A 17,337-nucleotide genomic window follows, 5' to 3' on the forward strand; every position below is an offset into this window, starting at 1 on the left:
GTTGTTACAGACTACATCACTTTTAAGTGCAATACTCTCCTTTGCTGAAGAGTTGTGCTGAGTCTGCTGGGGAAACTTCCAGATAATTAGGTGGCATTTTTTTTTTTAAATCATAGTGTCAAACTTTCCCCTCTTAAAACATCAAAAGTTCTGGGGATGGGGGTTGTACATTGGTCCAACCTGTTTCTGAAGTGAGCCTGGCATACACAGGGCACTCCTGGGAAATGCATCAGGAGAGGCAGCTGGACTCCAGCCACCTCGTCTTCCTCCCCGGAAAGCTCTCCCCGGGGAGTCGGCTGAACCTTCGCCAACGCCCGGGGCTCCGCCCCCGACACCCCACGTCTGCCGGGCCTGGGGGCGGGGGGCAGCCGCCACGTGGAGCGCGGGCGGGATTCTTGACGGCGCCTGCGCCGACGCTCGGCGCCGCTCCCCGCGGGCGCGTCCGTCCCACGTCCCCGGCGCTTTACTCCAACGCTGCTGACGCAACGCGCCGGCCGGAGAAAAAGCGGCCGCGGCGGGCGACCCGAGTCGGCCGAGGTGGAGTGCAGGCGCGCACCGGCGGCGGCGGCGGGGCAGGTAGGCGGCGAGCGGCCCGGGAGGGAGGTGCGGGGGCCCGTGTGCCCGCCCCGGTGCCCGCGGGAGCTGGCCGGGGGATGGCGGCGGCTTGGGGCCGTCGCGGGGGTGCTCCGGTGCCCATGCCAGCGCGCCCAGGCGCCTGGGTCTGCAGCCGGCCGGGCCTCCACCTCCCTGGAGGTCTCTGAGTACCGGACCGGCCGGACCCTTGGAGGCCCTCCGCCGCCGCATCCACAGCCCGCGCCCCGGGCACCTGCGCTGGTGATGATGCTCTGCCCCCGCTTGTAACAGGCACACCCTCGGGGGCCTGGTTCTGCAGTTCTTGGAGGCCCATCTGGGCGTTTGCGATCCTCCCTCCCTGTCGGCAGCAGCCACGTTCTCTGGGGACTGCCATTTGCAGTGTTGGCATTATTGGCAGGGCGCAAGCTGATTTTCCACCCCGCACACCCCACTTCTTTTCTCCATCGTTATCCACCCACTCTGAGGCAGTGACATTTATCAGTGGGCCTTTGTCTCTATGTCATATGACAAACCATGGACTGAGCATGTGTTTCTGAATGGTTTGTAGGGACTGAAGTTCACTTTGCCCAGTGAGATAAGGGTTTTCTATGGAGGTGTGTTAAGTGCTTGAAAAATGCCCTAAGTCAAAGAATGGATCTTTTCACTTGATGACGTTGAAACCATCCTTCCCCTACACACGTGTTTGTGCTTTAGGATTACTTGTCTGTTTTTTGTTTGTTTGTTTGTTTGTTTGTTTGTTTGTTTGTTTGTTTGTTTTGTTTTGCCAGCATAATAACATCTGGCAGTATAAACAGTCCATTCTAGGAGGGCATGGGCTTACCTCCCAGAGACAAATGGTTCATGGGAAGTCTTCACTGGGTAATTTAATAAACCTTAAGTGTTCAGAGCTTTCAGTTGCCTTAGAGAAGAGAGGAGTCAACAGTCCAGAAATAATGTCTGTGACCAAATCCATCAATGAATTTTTTTGAAACAAGGTCTTATGTAGTCCAGTCTGGTTTCAAACTGACCTTGAACCTCTGATTCTTTGGCTTCCCACCTCCTGAGTCTGAGACTTTAGGCGAGCACCACCACATCCAGAGGTCCATCAGTGACTCTTTTTGTTTCTTTGTGTCTGTGAAGGAAATAAAAAGAGGAAAAGTGATATGTTAGTGACTTTTAAAAGCCCAGATGGGGCTGAAGAGATGGCTTAGTGGTTAAAGCGTTTGCCTGCAAAGCCAAAGGATCCGGTTCAATTCTCCAGGACCCATGAAAGCCAGATGCAAAAGGGCGCGCATGCATCTGGAGTTTGTTTGCAATGGCTTGAGGCCCTGGCATGCCTATTCCCCCTCCCCCCCCCCCCCCCCCCCGTCTCTCTCTCTCCTTCTTTCTCACTATCAAATAAATAAAATGTAAAATATATATATTTTTAAAAAGGCCAAAGGAGAAAGACTGACATTTATTGAGTACTTTCCATACATTGCCTTATTTAAATTTCACAGTAATTTCATGAGGTATTTACTGTAATTATTCCTCTTTTGCAAATGAAGATTAAGCTCTCCAGGGTGCACACTGTTAGCAACTACAGAGCTCAAACTTAAACCAGCCCAACTCCAAAGTCATGTCCCCCATCCTATTGACCATGCTAACAATGAAAAATTAACATCCCATTTGGGAAGAGCAGGAGTAACTCATGAACCAGCTCACCTGCAAGATTATATTTAACCTTGAAGGCTAGAATTGCTGGGAAATTTACATAAAGGGGGCACAACTAGAATTATATCACTATTGATTATTTTCTTTTTGGTGGTGTTTTGCAGAACTCACATGTAAATTATTGTTTATTATAACATTATTAAAGGTATTTATATAAGCAACACACAGATCATGGGGGTGCATTGTACTTCAGTGTTACGCAGAAATTTACTAGTCCACCTGCCTATTAGGTGCCATCCATTTTATATCAGAGACGTCCTGCCCATCTCTTAATGCATTTTGGTACCTTCAAGAAGTATAAACTGTAGAGCAGTGTATACCATTCCTGGCTTTTCTTTGCTGTGGAACTAAATGCTAGTTGCGTGGGGGGGAGGGAGGCACACATTTAGGAAGGGAATTGGAATATATCAGCAATCTTAGAGCACAAGTTAAAGAGAGGTTCACTAGGAAAGGAAATGTAGCATTTTTCTTCTGTAGCATAGTAAGAGCTGCAGTAATGAATGGCTTCTTTTCTGTATAAATATAGGAATGAGTGCGTGTGTAAAATAAACTACTTTTTGCCCCTAAGCACCATGTTCTCAGTGCTACCATTTCTAGGTATGTAGTCACCCCTCCATGTGATATGCTCCTGGTCATTGAAAATGCTGGCCTTCTGCTGGTACTGCCTCCCTACCCTCCAGAGATACAAAGAGTGCTTTTGACTTCTGTGAGCCAGGCTCTGGCCTTTCCTTCTGGAGGCTGGCAAGGATCAAGCTGACCTCTCAAATACCTGACTTCCAGGTTCAGTTGGGAGGTGACAGCAGGAAGGTGGAAATGACTGTTCTAGGATGTTGGATTCGTTTATCTGGCAGAGACTCACTAACAATACCTACTGTAATGAAAATTTTATATAAGTACATACACACTGTAGCTACCTAAAGATATCTTTGTCATTCACAGTATTCATTGTATCTACTTACTGCTGGATTGTATAAAATTAAAGCAATCCTGAAAAAAAGAAGGGCTAGGGTTAGGGCCTGGGAGGAGGCCATCTGTTCTTTCCTTTAATGTAGGAGGTGGTGGGAGCTTCCTGAATATAGAAGAGTTTGGACCCGCATGCTCATATTTTTACTCTAAGAGAATGAAAAAGTGGGAGGGAAATATAATGAGATGTCTGGGATTTCTCGTTAGGCACTTAAAATTTTTTTTTAAACTATTCACTTAAAAAAAAATTCATTCTTCAGATCCTTGAATTTGTGACCAGATCTCAGCATGTTGAGGCAAGTGTACTGCTCTGGGTTCCAGCCCTTCAGCCAACGTCTTCTGCCTTGGGTGCAATCCACAGCTGTCTCCGGATCCCGTATGTACCAATGATGAGTAGGTGGGGAAGTTCGGTGGTCAAAGGTGTTTTAAGTAAGGTGTTTTATTTATTTTTTATTTTTTCAAGGTAGGGTCTCACTCTAGCTCAGGCTGACCTGGAATTCACTATGTAGGCTCAGGGTGGCCTCGGAACTCATGGCGATCCTCCTACCTCTGCCTCCTGACTGCTGGGATTAAAACGCCTGGCCTTAAGTAAGGTTTTAAAGGAGGGAAAAAGTATAGTTTGGCAGAACTGGGTAAAAGATAAGAAGCTGCCTGTTCTGTTTATGTTTGTCAATAAAGGGCTCCCCCACCTCCCAAATTTCATACATAGCTTGACCTTTTTTATAATTACGTATTTAATTTTGAGATAATTATACTTGCAAACACAAGAAATAATAGAGAAAGGTCACCTATAACCTTAATTGAATTTTGACCATTAATACACTCAGCATTCACCACAGGATACTTCATGGTCCAACTTCTCTTTTAATAGTAGTCCCTCTTCCTTACTCCCAGCCCCTGCCACCTCTAGTCTCTTCTAGATCTTTTTATTTTATTATTTTATTTTATTTATTTGAGAGAGAGGAGAGACAGTGTGCCAGGGCCTCGTGCCTCTGCAAATTCCAGACACATACAACCACTTTGTGCATCTGGCTTTACATGGGTACTGGGGAATCAAATGTGGGCCATCAGGCTTTTCAAGTGAGTACCTTTAACTGCTGAGCCAGCTCTCCTGCCCTGTTTTTATTTATTTATTTATTTATTTTTGGTTTGGTCTCACTCTTGCTCAGGCTGCCCTGGAACTTGCTCTGTAGTCCCAAGCTGGTCTCGAACTCACAGCAATCCTCCTACCTCTGCCTTCTGAGTGCTGAGATTAAAGACATATGCCACCATGCTCAGCCAGCCCTGCTTTTTTTTTATATATAATTTTGTTATTTCAAGAATGTTTTCTAAATGGACTCATGGCATGTGACTTGTAGGTTTTCTGGAGTTATATTTTTTATTGTTGTTTCTTGTTAACTTAGCATAACTCCCCAGAAATTCATCTCATGGAAGCTGTTTCTTTTTATTTACCTAATAGTATTTAGTGGTATGAGTGAAACACTGTTTCATGGTATGGGTATATCACAGTTAGAACAGCTATTTACCCTCAATGGGTAAATACCCATTGAGGGTAAATAGCTTGAGTTTTGACCCTTTTTGCAGGGGTAAAGGGACTGGTTGTGAATCTGACAGCTTTGAATATACAGAATTTTTATGAGGCCATAGTTTTCATTTCTCTGAGAGAAATGCCCAAGGACGCTGTTGTTGGACAGGATGATTGTTGCATATTTGATTTACTGGGAACTGCCGAACTGTTTTCACAGAGTAACTGAACCATTTACATTCCCACAAGCAGTGTCCACATCCTCAGCATATAATGTTGTCACTCTCTTAATTCAGTCATTTTCATGCATGTATCATGAGATCATATGGTGGTTTTAATTTGCTTGTCTCTAATGACAAATGTTAGACATTTTTCTCGTGTACTTATTTTCCATCTGACTCTCTTCTCCACTCATATCTTCTGCTTATTTTATTTGAGTTTGATTTTTTTTCCTGTTGAATTTTGAGAATTTTTTATGTCTTGTAGATACAAGCCTTCAGTCAGACATGGGATTTGCAAATATCTTCTCCCAGTTTGTTAACTCTTCATTTTGTGTTCGTTTCTCTCTCTCTCTCTCTCTCTCTCTCTCTCTCTCTCTCTCTGTGTGTGTGTGTGTGTGTGTGTGTGTGTGTGTGTGTGTGTGTGTGTAGGCCAGAGGAAACCTTGGATGTTATTCCTTAGGAACACTGAACACCCTTTACAAAAATATTTATTTCTTTGATAAAGAGAAGAGGGGAGAGAGAGAAAAAAAAATCAATGAATGGACCAATGGGTACTCTAGGGCATCTGGCTTTACATGGGTACTAGGGAATCAAACCTGGGCCTGCAGGCTTTGCAAGCAAGTGCCTTTAACCACTGAGTCATCTCTCCAGCCCATGTCCACCTTTTTTGAATAGGGCTTATCATGTAGCTCACCAAGTAGGCTAGACTGGCTGGCCAGTAAGCCCCTTGGATTCACTTGTCTGCCTCCCTGGAGCTGGAATTACATGCTCATGCCCTGTTTATTTTATGTGGGTCTTTTACCAGTTATCTCCCCAGCTGATTTCATTCTTCAACAAGGATTTTCACACAGGAAAGGTTTTGTGTGTCTTTTATTTTGATGAGGTCCAAATTGCTAGTTTTTATTTTATGAATTTTACTTTTGGGGTCTAGTCTAAAAACTCTGTGCAGCTCTAAAATCTAAAGATTAACTCCTGTTTTTATATTTTTCTATAGAAGTTTTATACTTTTACATTTCAGGTTCATGATTTATTTTGAGTTCAGTTTTGCAAAGGGAGTGAGACTTAGTTTATGGTTCATATTCTGGCCTGTGGATATCCTGTTGTCGCAGCATCATTTCTTGGTGGACTCGATGATACTTTAAGCTGGCTGTCTCCTCGAAGCACCTGTATCTTACCAGCCTCACTGCAAGTTGATTTGCCTTTCATCATCCAGACATTCAGTTTCTCATTCACATAAAGGAGAGCATAAGGGGGTGTTGCAGTCAGTTTTGCATTGCTAGCAGAAAACACCTGATCAAGTGCAGGTTGTGGGGAAAAGAAAAAGGTTTATTTTGGCTTACAGACTTGAGGGGAAGCTCCATAGTAGAAGGGGGAAATGATGGCATGAGCAAAGGGTGGACATTGCCTCCTGGCCAACATCAGATGGACAACAGGAACAAGAGAGTGTACCAAACACAGGCAAGAGGAAGCTGGTTATAACACCTATAAGCCCACCCCCAACAATTCACTGCCTTCAGGAGAATTCAATTCCCAAATTGTCATTAGCAGGACACCTAACATTCAGAACATCTAAGTTTATTCAGGGATGCCTGAATGAAACCACAATGGGGGCTGGAGAGATGGCTTATCAGTTAAGGCGCTTGCCTGCAAAGCGGAAGGACTCATGTTTGACTCTTCAGGTCCCACATAAGCCAGACACACAGTGATTCGAGCGCACAAGGTCACAAATGCGCACAAGGGGCCATGCATCTAGAGTTTGGTTACAGTGGCTGGAGGCCCTGGCATACCATTTCTCTCTCTCTCTCTTATTAAAAAAAAAAACAGGCCATCTGTTGGGCTAGCCTCAGAAAGAAGAAGAAGAAGAGCATAAGAGTAAAAAGTTCAGGATATGGACCCAGAGTCCCTGAGTTGGAAAACTAGTTTGGCTGCTTGCAAAGGAAGCAACTTAGTGATTTAAAATAACAGCATTCTATTGAGGTCACAATTCTGTGGGTTGGCATTTTGGACTGGGCTTAGCTCCCGGTGTTCTGGGTCTGTGTCTGCTCCCATGCTGACTCTGGGATGATAGCTACAGGCAGGGTCCCTTGCTGGGATCTAGAGCGTTTGTGGTCCAGGTGGTCTCCCACGCTGCAAGCAAGCTTTCCAGCTGTTGAGTGAAGAAGCTGCAGTGTTGTGATCTAGTAATGTTGGTACGTTACTCTGTTTCTACTGACTCAGTTTCCTTATTTATAATATAACAGACTTATAATTTACGATGCCAGCGCATAAGAAGTCAGTAGGATTATGGCCGTGATAATTATATTCGTTTCTGTTGCTGTGACAAAGTGTCTGAGTCAATCTGTATAAGGTACTCCCGCAGTGTATACAACTACTCAGAACAGCTCCTGGTGGATAGTAAATGCGCATTTCACTGTTTTGTTCTGTTTTTTTTGAGGCAAGCTCAATAGTTTAGCTTTTTTTTTTTTTTTTTGGATGGGGGGATGTCTAGAGTAGTGACACATGCTTTAAATCCCAGCACTCTTTAAATCTTTTCTTAAAAATTTTATTTATTTGAGAAGAGAAAGGAGAGAGAGAGAGAGAATGGGCATGCCAGGGCCTTTAGCCACTGTAAACGAATTCTGGGTACATGCCACCTTGTGCATCTGGCTTATGTGAGAATCAAACCTGGGTCCTTTTGCTTCACAGGTAAACAGCTTAACTGGTAAGCCATCTCTCCAGCTCCTGGCATTTTTTTTTTTTTTTTTTTTTTTAATGAATAAGAGCAAGAGAGGGAGGAAGGAGAGAATTGGAGGGTCAGGGCCTCTAGCCACTGAAGTCGAACTCCAGATGCGTGTGCCACCTTGTGTGCTTACGTCACCTTGTCTGTTTGGCTTATGTGGAATCTGGAGAGTGGAACATAGGTCTTTAGGCTTTGCAGGCAGGCACCTTACCTGCTAAGCCATCTCTCCAACCCTTTTTTTTTTTTTTTTTGAGACAATAGTGTCACTGCATAGCCAGGTCTGATTTTTTTTGAACTTGTGATCCTTCTTTAGCCTCCTGAGTGCTAGAATTGCAGACATTTACCACTAGGCTTACCTAATCAACATTTTTATTGTTCATGTCATTTCTTCTCACTTATAGACGTAGGTACGTTTTATTTATTTGAGAGATAAAGAGGCAGAGAGAGAGAGAGAGAGAGAGAGAGAGAGAGAGAGAGAGAGAGAGAGAGAGAGAGGATGGATATAGGTGCATCAGGGCTTCTAGCCACTGTTAATGAACTTCAGGCACATGTGCCACCATGCGCATCTGGCTTATTATGGGTACTGGGCAATCTCTTCTGGGTCCTTAGGCTTCTCAGGCAGGTGCCTTAACCATGAAGCCATCTCTCCAGCCCCAGAGGTACATTTAAAGAAAATATATTTTTACTGAGTTTCAAGAGAAAAATAGTGTATGAATGTGGAATGCCAGGGCATCTTGCTGCTGCATATGAACTCCATATGTGCCTTTAACTGCTGAGCCATTTCTCCAGCCCCACCAGAGGTGCTTGTTGATCTGATCCTCATTTTGTATCTAGACTTATTTTGGAACCTGGAGTCCTGTGTTAGCTGGACATGACAAGCAAAAGAACAGAAGAGAAATAAAAGCTAAGTGAAATGTTATAAGAAGAAAAGAAAAAGGGAAATAAAAAGTCAGGAGAGAAAAAAAAATCATGTCAGGACCCTTCTTGAGGCCTCAAAGATAGCCTTATTGATTGTTAAACTTTGGACTCAGATGCTGATGAAATAAAGGGTTTCTCATACCCTGGGGTACAATTCATAATACTTTTGAAGAATGTGAACAGTCCTCCCCCTGTACCCACCCTACAAATTGTACCCCACTTTCCTGCACACCTGCAAGAAATTCCCTGGGGCTTAGAATCTAAAAGTTCCTTGGAAGATGAAAAAGTATCACTCATCCAGAAGCTTAGGATCTTCTTAACTAATCAAGGCTTGTGTTGGTCAGCTTTCTGTCACCAGGACAAAGTACTTGAGAAAAGTCAATTTAAATGAGGAAAGCTTATTTTGGCTCATGGCTTTAGTCCATCATCCCTTGCGCCCCAGGTGAGATAGCATGTCGTGGCAGAGGAAACTGGAAAGCAAAGAGACATAAGAGCTGAAGTGCAGGTATGCCCTTCAGAGGACACACTGCCACTACCTCACTTTCTTCTACCAGCCCCCACTTCCAAAAGGTTGCATCTCCCATTAGTGCTATAGACTAGTGACCAAGGCTTTAAACCCATGGCTTTTCATGGACATTAAAGGCCCAATCATAACAGTCCTCAGTTATAAAAAGCATATACTGTAGAACTGTATAGATGGCTTAGCAGTTAAGGCGCTTGCCTGCAAAGCCAGAGGAACCCAGATGCAATTCCTCAGGGCCCACGAGAGCTAGATGTATAATGTGGTGCATGCATCTGGAGTTCGTTCGCAGTGGCTGAAGGCCCTGGTATGCTCATTCTCTCTCTTTATATATATATCTGCCTCTTTCTCCCTCTTTCTCAAATAAATACATTTTAAAAATTAAAGAAAAGTATATACTGTAAAACACAAGAAACCCCAAGAAGCTAGGTGTGGGGTGCATGCATGTAATCCCAGCACTTAAGAGGTAGGAAGATAAGGAGTTCAGGGCTAGCCTTGACTGCATGAGACCCTACCTCATAGAGACAGAGACAGACAGACAGCTGGGAGGGTAAATGGCATTGTTAATCAGAAAGCCCAAAGCCCCTTCAGCCCTTAATACTTTCCTTAATACCAGGCCCTATTGGGATAGACTGAATTTTACGTGCTTGGACCCTTAACTGGCAGCTGTAACCTCCTCTTGAACCTTGTTAACCCTATCTACAGTGACCGGTTGCCTGCAGCCAGAACAACCCCTGACTGCCTGCCTCTAAGTCGTGCCACCCTCTTCTGCTGAGAGAGACTGTGGGTCATGAGTCTCCTTCTTGGTAATCCAGATGCTAGATTTTGGTTGGCTCCTGGCATTTGATCACATGGACTGACATACTGGTTGCTGCCTGTGGCCCAAAGGTACCCTATCAGGCCATCCCACCATGTCTCCAAATATCGGCCAGACCAGACCTTGCAGTGATAGGAGCAACCAGCCAACAGGCCTAGTCCTGAGAGCTACCAAAGGGTTACTAGATGTAGCTCTGAACCCTGCAAAAGCCTCTGATGGTCCCAGGTCCAAACCGAGGGGAGTACGTCTCGCCTTACACCACCCTTCTCTCCATAAAGTCACTGAAGCCACACTGTCAGGTGTAAAACTTTTTTTTAAGTCATGTGCCACCATGCCTGGCTGGTTTTTTTTTTGTTTGTTTGTTTTTTGTTTGTTTTAGTGAGAGCACAAGAGAGAATTGGTGCACCAGGGCCTCAGCCACTGCAGGTGAACTCCAGACGCTTGCGCTACTGGTGCACATATGCGACCTCACCCTTGTGTCACCTTTGTGCATCTGGCTTACGTAGGACCTGGAGACAGATTGAACATGGGTTCTTAGGCTTCATAAGCAAGTGCCTTAACCACTAAGCCATCTCCCCAGTCCGCCTGGCTGTTTTAAAAAATGATTTATTTACAAGCAGAGGGTGGGGGGAGAGAATCAATGAGAATGAGCATTTCAGGGCCTCCAGCCACTGCAAATGAACTCCAGAAACATGTGCTATTTTGTGCATCCAACTTTACATGGGTACTGGGGAATGAGTCAGTTCTGGGTTGTCAGCCTTTGCAGGTAAATCCCTTAGCTGCTGAGCCATTTCTCCAGCCCAGATGTCAGCTTTTAAGGTTGGGCTCACATGTGCAAATTATTTAGGCTAAGATCTCTGAAGACTGAGGTTGGGCCCCTGTGTTGATTAATTTAGAGAAGACAGGCAGTCCCAGTGTTTTAATCTCTGGGATGCCCCCAGGAGGAAGAGACATATACAATAGGCTCTACAGCCCCAGTCTTTCCTAGATGGTGCCTCAGTGACCAGCTTTGTACCGGGAGCTAGATTGCAAGCCTATTGTGAAGAGGCCACATTGTTTTTCTTATCTCATCATAACCTGGAACAGAGTCACTTTTAAAGAATGGTTACTTAAGGAAGGTTAAGGAAGGACTCTTCACTACTTGGCTTTAAAATGTTTTACAATTTGTGTTTGCTGGGCACGATGGTACATGCCTGTGATCCCAGCTCCTGGGAGACTTGGGCAGGAAGATTATGAGTATGAGGTTAGGTAATGAGAGAGGGTCTGGGAATGTAGCACAGTAGCAGAGTGTTTGTCAAGCCTATGCAAGGTTCCTAACAGACAAAAGAAAGTTGGGCCAGAGGTGTTCAGATCCAGATAGGAGGCCTCCAGACAAGACCCCACTTCTAAGCAAGGTGTGCTAGCACACTCCTGTGGCTGAAGCAGGAGAGAAATGCATTTCTCTGTCCTCATGAAGGGAGGCTGACAGCCCTACATGAAGGCAGGGAGGCTACGGGCTGCCACAGCAGTGCTGTGGAGTCATCAGAGTCCGTGTTCCTTTCTCTCATCGCCTCACAGTTCCTAATGTTTTCTTGTGGTCCCACATGGATGTTTACGCTGCAGCTTTAATACCCACTGTACCAGTTACTTTCCTCATCACTTTGGTCAAATACCTGACAAAAAGCAACTGAAGGGAACAAAGGCTTCATTTTGGTTCAGAGGAATGTAGTTCAACATGGAGGGGACAGGGCGGTGGCAGGAGCAGTTTGGTGAGAAAGAGGAGTGCCCAAGCTCGGCTGGCTTTCTCCTTTGCCCTTTGACAATCCGCTTGGGACCCCAGTCCATCGGGTGGTACTGTTCACTTTCTGGGTGGGTCTTCCCTCCACGAATCTGCTAGGAAAATACCTAGGGCAAATGAAATGGTTTGCCTCGTTTGTGCCCTGGTTGTTTTTTTTTTTTTTTTTAAGAGGGATAGTGAGAGCTTGTAAGCAAGAGAGAATTGGTGTGCCAGGGCCTCAGCCCCTGCAATTGAACTGCAGACCCTTGCACTCCCTAGTGCTCATGTGCAACCTTGCACTTGCATCACCTTTGAGCATCTGGCTTACGTGAGATCTGGATAGACATGGAATTATGGGTCCTTAGGCTTCACAGGCAAGCCCCTTAGCCACTAAGTCATCTCTCCAGCCTGCCTGGGTGGTTTTTTTTTTAATTCCAGTTGACAGTTGAAATTAACTGTTACACCCATATTTTGTACTCAGAAGTGATGGAGAGAACTTTCTTTTCAGGAGAGTTCTAGAAGTAGCAGAACTTAGTCACATGTTCCTGTGTAGCTGAGCAAGGAAGGCTGGGAAACACAGACTTTTAACTGGTTGCCTTGTACACAGCAAAGACTTGAGTTTGTTCATTTGTGAGAGAAAGGGTGAATAAATAATTGGTAAGTTGTCTGCCAGAGGAGAAGGGTCCTTAAGAAGTGGTGGAGGAGTTCTTTGTCTGACATTCAACTTGTTTCCTGTTACTTTGGCTTTATGCAGATAATTTCTTCAGCTTTTTAATCAATTTCTTTTCCTCCTTAGAATTAGGAAAGGATTCCTTAGTGGCAGATGTCCACAGGGATAGGAAGAAAGTATCTGACTCCAGCATTGCTTTTCCTTCAGAAAGCTTTCTGGTTTCTTTTCTCCTTATCACAGGCATCTGAGTTCATACTGCATGCCAGAGAAAAACTGCCGGTCGATTAGTTGTGACTTTTGTCTGTGCATTTGTCTTTTTGAGGCAGGGTCCCACTCTATTCCAGATTGGCCTCAAATGGAGGCTGTCCTCCTCCCTGAGCTTCCTGAGGGCAGGATTGTAGGCATGAGCTCCAGTCGTGACTTCTTATTAGCCGGATACTTTGCTCTTTAATGCCTTTGCTAATCAGACACTCTTATGAGGACTTTCTTCAGAAGCCATACTTTCTGATTATAAAAAGTACATTTTTACTTTTTTGAAAAAATAGGAAATAATAAAGAAGAAAATTGAAATTGCTCTGAATCTCGTCAACAGATAAAATGTTAATTTTACTCAGCTTTTCTTGTGCTTTTAGACCTGTATATAAAACTAACATCATGAGCATTTTCCTATTAAAAATTCTAAAATGGCCAGGTGTGGTGGCACACACCTTTAGTCCCAGCACTCAGGAGGTAGAGGTAGGAGGATCGTTGTGAATTCAAGGCCACCCTGAGACTAGAATGAATTTTAGGTCTGCCTAGGTTAGAGTGAGACTCTACCTTGAACAATCAAAAAGAAAAAACAAAGTTCTAAAAGTGGTAGTCTTTGTCTTCAACACCCTCTGTCTTTTTTAAGTTTGCTCTACATGTGAGCTTTCCTCTCATAAGCAGCATTCTGATGAACAGCTTTCTGGCAAATGCCCTTATTTCCATCTCTGATCTTTTCCTTAGAATAAATTTCTAAACATAGAATTGTTCAATCAAAAGATTGAACATTAACACTTTTGATATCAACATGTCTTCAAGAATGATTATTTTATTTAGATTCTTTGCCATCAATGTTTGACCATACCTGTGACCCTGTCCTGGGTGTAAACATACAGTATGAGAATAAGAACGTGCAAGATATAGTTTGGATATCAGTACTAATGATAAAGCTGTTTTTTGGTGGCTAAGCTGGTTAATACTGCACACACATCAGTTCATTGAAAAACTATAATTGTGTCTTTTTCTTTTCCTTGCATTGGACCTTGGGGCACATAGGTCGTGTGCAGCCCTCAGCCATCAGGCATGTTCGTTCTTGGAGCAACATTCCCTTTATCACAGTACCTCTCAGCCGTACCCATGGCAAGTCCTTTGCCCACCGCAGTGAGCTGAAGCATGCCAAAAGAATTGTGGTGAAACTTGGCAGTGCCGTAGTGACCCGAGGAGATGAGTGTGGCCTGGCACTGGGGCGCCTGGCATCTATTGTTGAACAGGTAATTGCCAATATGGGAAAGTGTGCTAAACTAAAATAGGGTCTATGAAGTAATCCCACTGTATCAAGTTAAAAGAATAAATAGGTTTTGGCAGTACTAAGCACTGAACCCAGGGTCTTACACATTCTAGGCAAGTGCTTTATCGCTGAATTATATCTCCTATCTTCTTTATACTTTGAGACAAAGTCTTGCTAAGTTTTCCAGTCTGGCTTTTATAGAGATTACCAGGTTCAACAGGAATAATCTTGATATGAGTAGAATAGCTTTAACATGACAGAAGGCTTCTTTCTCGTGTAGGTGTCCATGGCAGACACCCCCCAGGACCAGAAAAAGAGGTGTTCCAGAGTGAAGTTGACGCTATGCAGCGCCTCTTCCCTTAACCTCTTAGTGATGAGGAGCTGTTTGTGTCAGCCACTTTCAGCTGAGGGGCCTGGAGACGCCAGGGCATCACACCCAACCATCCGATTAGTGTGTATGGGATGGCGCTGGAGTTGTCTGTGTTTTTAAAATTCTCTCGGAGATGCTCATGTAATCAAGGTTGAGCACCCTGCATATGTGCAAAGCTTTGTTTCTTTTTTCTTTTCTTTTGTTTCTGTTTTTCTGGTTTTATTTATTTATTTTTTTCAAGGTAGAGTCTCACTCTAGCCCAGGCTGACCTGGAATTCACTTTCACTATGTAGTCTTAGGGTAGCCTTGAACTCAAGGAGATCCTCCTACCTCTGCCTTCTGAGTGCTGGAATTAAAGGCGTGCACCACCATGCCCAGCTTGGTTTGATTTTTTTTTTAAGGCCATCCAGAGCTGGAGAGATGGCTTAGTGGTTAAGGCACTTGCCTGCAAAGCCAAAGGACCTAGGTTTGATTCCCCAGTACCCACATAAAGCCAGATACACAAGGTGGCTCATGCATCTGGAGTTCGTTTGTAGGCTTAGAGGCCATGATGTGCCCATTCTCTATCTGCCTATTTCTGTCTCCTTCCCTCAAACAAATAAATAAAAACAAAAAGTGGAAAGCTTTCAAAAAAATTGTTAAAAGTTAAGTAAATATTATTTGTCAAGGAGTGTCTGAGTCCATGTGGTGGCTATGAGACAGAATACAACAAACTAGGTAATTTATAATAAACAAAAATGTATTTGGTTTATGATTCTGAAGGCTAGACAATCTAAGGTCAAGGGCCACATTTGGAGGGAGCCACCTTGCTACTACATTCCAGAAGAAAGGCTGAAAAGGGAGCAATTGACAGAACATGTAGCTTCAAGCCCTTGCGTCACAGGCATTAGTCCACTGTAAAGCTGAAGTTCTTAGATCCCACCACTCAACATTGTTGCATTCAGTTTCCGACATAGGCTTTTAAACCATACACAGAAGGGGCTGCATTGTGAAGACCATAACAGAACTCTGCCGTAGGGAGCCAGAACAGGCACTTCTAAAATTATTACAGGGATTATTCAAGGTAGCAAATATCCAAATGAGTGGACCAGATCTCAGTGACTGGCAGGTCCACAGCTGGGAGGGTCAAATGAGAGTGTGGTTTGTTCTTGGAGTATTCCAGAAGGACATCGCCTAGGTCTTGATAACTGGTAGGGTTTGTGCCAACAGAGGAGTAAAATTCCTTCCTGGCAAATGCATGGTATGACTGGTATCCCTGGGGTTGTGTGACCCAGTGGCTGTGGGGAAGGTCAGGTTCAAGGAGTCGTTTCCTTGTGGAGGACACGTGTTGCTGGGGAGGAGCCAAGCTTGAGAGCAATGATGGGGTCCTCAAGGAGGATGGAAGGCAAAGGAAATCCATCATTTCAGGGGTGGGGCTCTGGAGTCCAGTAGGAGTGTTAGGCTTCAATCACCAAGAAAAGGCTTTTTTTGTTTTGTTTTGTTTTTTTAAAGTAGGGTCTCACTGTAGCCTTGGCTGACCTGGAATTCACTGTGTAGTGTCAGGCTGGCCTCAAACTCACAGTGATCCTCTTACCTCTGCCCTAAATGCTAGGATTAAAGGTGTACGCCACCACGCCGGGCGAAAACTTTTAATCAAAGGAAAAACTTGATGAAAATGGTAGGGAGAACCTGGCAAAGACGTTCTCAGTTTCCTTTCCTTGTAGGGCCGCTATGGACCGGATGAAAGGCTCTAACAACCGGGCAGGACCTTAATTGTCTTGTCCAAGATACATGACTATTTCAGATGGACTCAAGCCAACTTCAAGTGACTTCCATTGGCCATAAATGGAACAGCTTGAACGTTAATAAAAGCAAATCACTTCAGTGTCATATAATATGCTTAAATCCATAAGTTCCTAATACTTTAAAACAAACCTCCTGGATGGGGCTGAGAATGCATCTCAGTGGTAAAGTGCTTACCTAGTATGTGCAAGACTGTAGGTTTGGTGCTCAGCATTGCAGCCGAAAGATAACAGCCACAACAGAAACCTTATTGGCCATCTGTGAAGGATGCCTGAGAACCTGCTCAACGTCTTGAAAATGGGTCAATAAAGGGAAAGGCACCCATTAGTCTGGCTTTCCTTAGACAGACTATCTCAAGGTAAGCAAATAGATGTGTAGTTGTGAAGGGAAGTTTTCCATTATGAAAGGACTTAACCTGATGTGCCCCAAGCATAGCCTCATATCCCTGGGCCAAGCCTTAGAACCTGGGTAGCTGCTGAACCTCAATTGCAGTTCTTAGCTCCCAGCTTCTGTTCTGGGTTTTGTCTCCTAAGACTTTGGCAATCATCAAGTTTTATATAGGCAAAAGCTAGCCACATGCTGAAACCCCTTATTAAACATCTTATTTCTGTTTGCCACCTACTAACCATAAATTTGAGGTAGCTTGTACGAACTTGCCTTTTTTTTTTTTTTTTATTTGAGAGCGACAGACACAGAGAGAAAGACAGATAGAGGAAGAGAGAGAGAATGGGCGCGCCAGGGCTTCCAGCCTCTACAAACGAACTCCAGACGCGTGCGCCCCCTTGTGCATCTGGCTAACATGGGACCTGGGGAACCGAGCCTCGAACCGGGGTCCTTAGGCTTCACAGGCAAGCGCTTAACCGCTAAGCCATCTCTCCAGCCCCCGAACTTGCTTTTAATCAAAAAACCTGAATAGTTCTTGCAGCGTCAGCCTAGTGCTGTTCTTGCCCCGGCATTGGGACCTAGTCTGTTCTACCTTACCTGTGTCTCTTATAGACAGGGGAGTGAGACTATAGTGACTTGTGCTTCTTTTTCCTCTCTCAACACTAGGTTTCTGTGCTGCAAAATCAGGGCCGAGAGATGATTCTTGTGACTAGTGGAGCTGTTGCCTTTGGCAAGCAGCGCTTGCGCCATGAGATCCTTCTGTCTCAGAGCGTGCGGCAGGCCCTTCACTCAGGACAGAACCAGCTGAAAGAGATGGTGAGTGCTGCTTCTCCAGCCCAAGACAGGGCACCTCAGTCTCCCTTTCTGCCCAACCA

General features: G+C 44.6%; 1 protein-coding gene across 2 annotated transcripts in view; it reads left to right on the top strand.

Moving 5' to 3' along the window:
• Nucleotides 1-440: 440 nt before the first annotated feature.
• Nucleotides 441-17,337, top strand: part of Aldh18a1 (aldehyde dehydrogenase 18 family member A1) — a 49,328-nt gene continuing 32,431 nt past the window's right edge. For both annotated transcript variants that reach the window (XM_045155465.1, XM_045155474.1), the window contains exons 1-4: nucleotides 441-576; nucleotides 3,510-3,625; nucleotides 13,695-13,909; nucleotides 17,129-17,278. In XM_045155465.1, the coding sequence (XP_045011400.1) occupies nucleotides 3,538-3,625; nucleotides 13,695-13,909; nucleotides 17,129-17,278 (453 nt within the window). In that variant the 5' untranslated portion in view covers nucleotides 441-576; nucleotides 3,510-3,537. The remainder of the gene's footprint in view (nucleotides 577-3,509; nucleotides 3,626-13,694; nucleotides 13,910-17,128; nucleotides 17,279-17,337) is intronic.

The sequence above is a fragment of the Jaculus jaculus genome, chromosome 1, assembly GCF_020740685.1.
Source record: "Jaculus jaculus isolate mJacJac1 chromosome 1, mJacJac1.mat.Y.cur, whole genome shotgun sequence".
NCBI lineage: Eukaryota > Metazoa > Chordata > Mammalia > Rodentia > Dipodidae > Jaculus > Jaculus jaculus.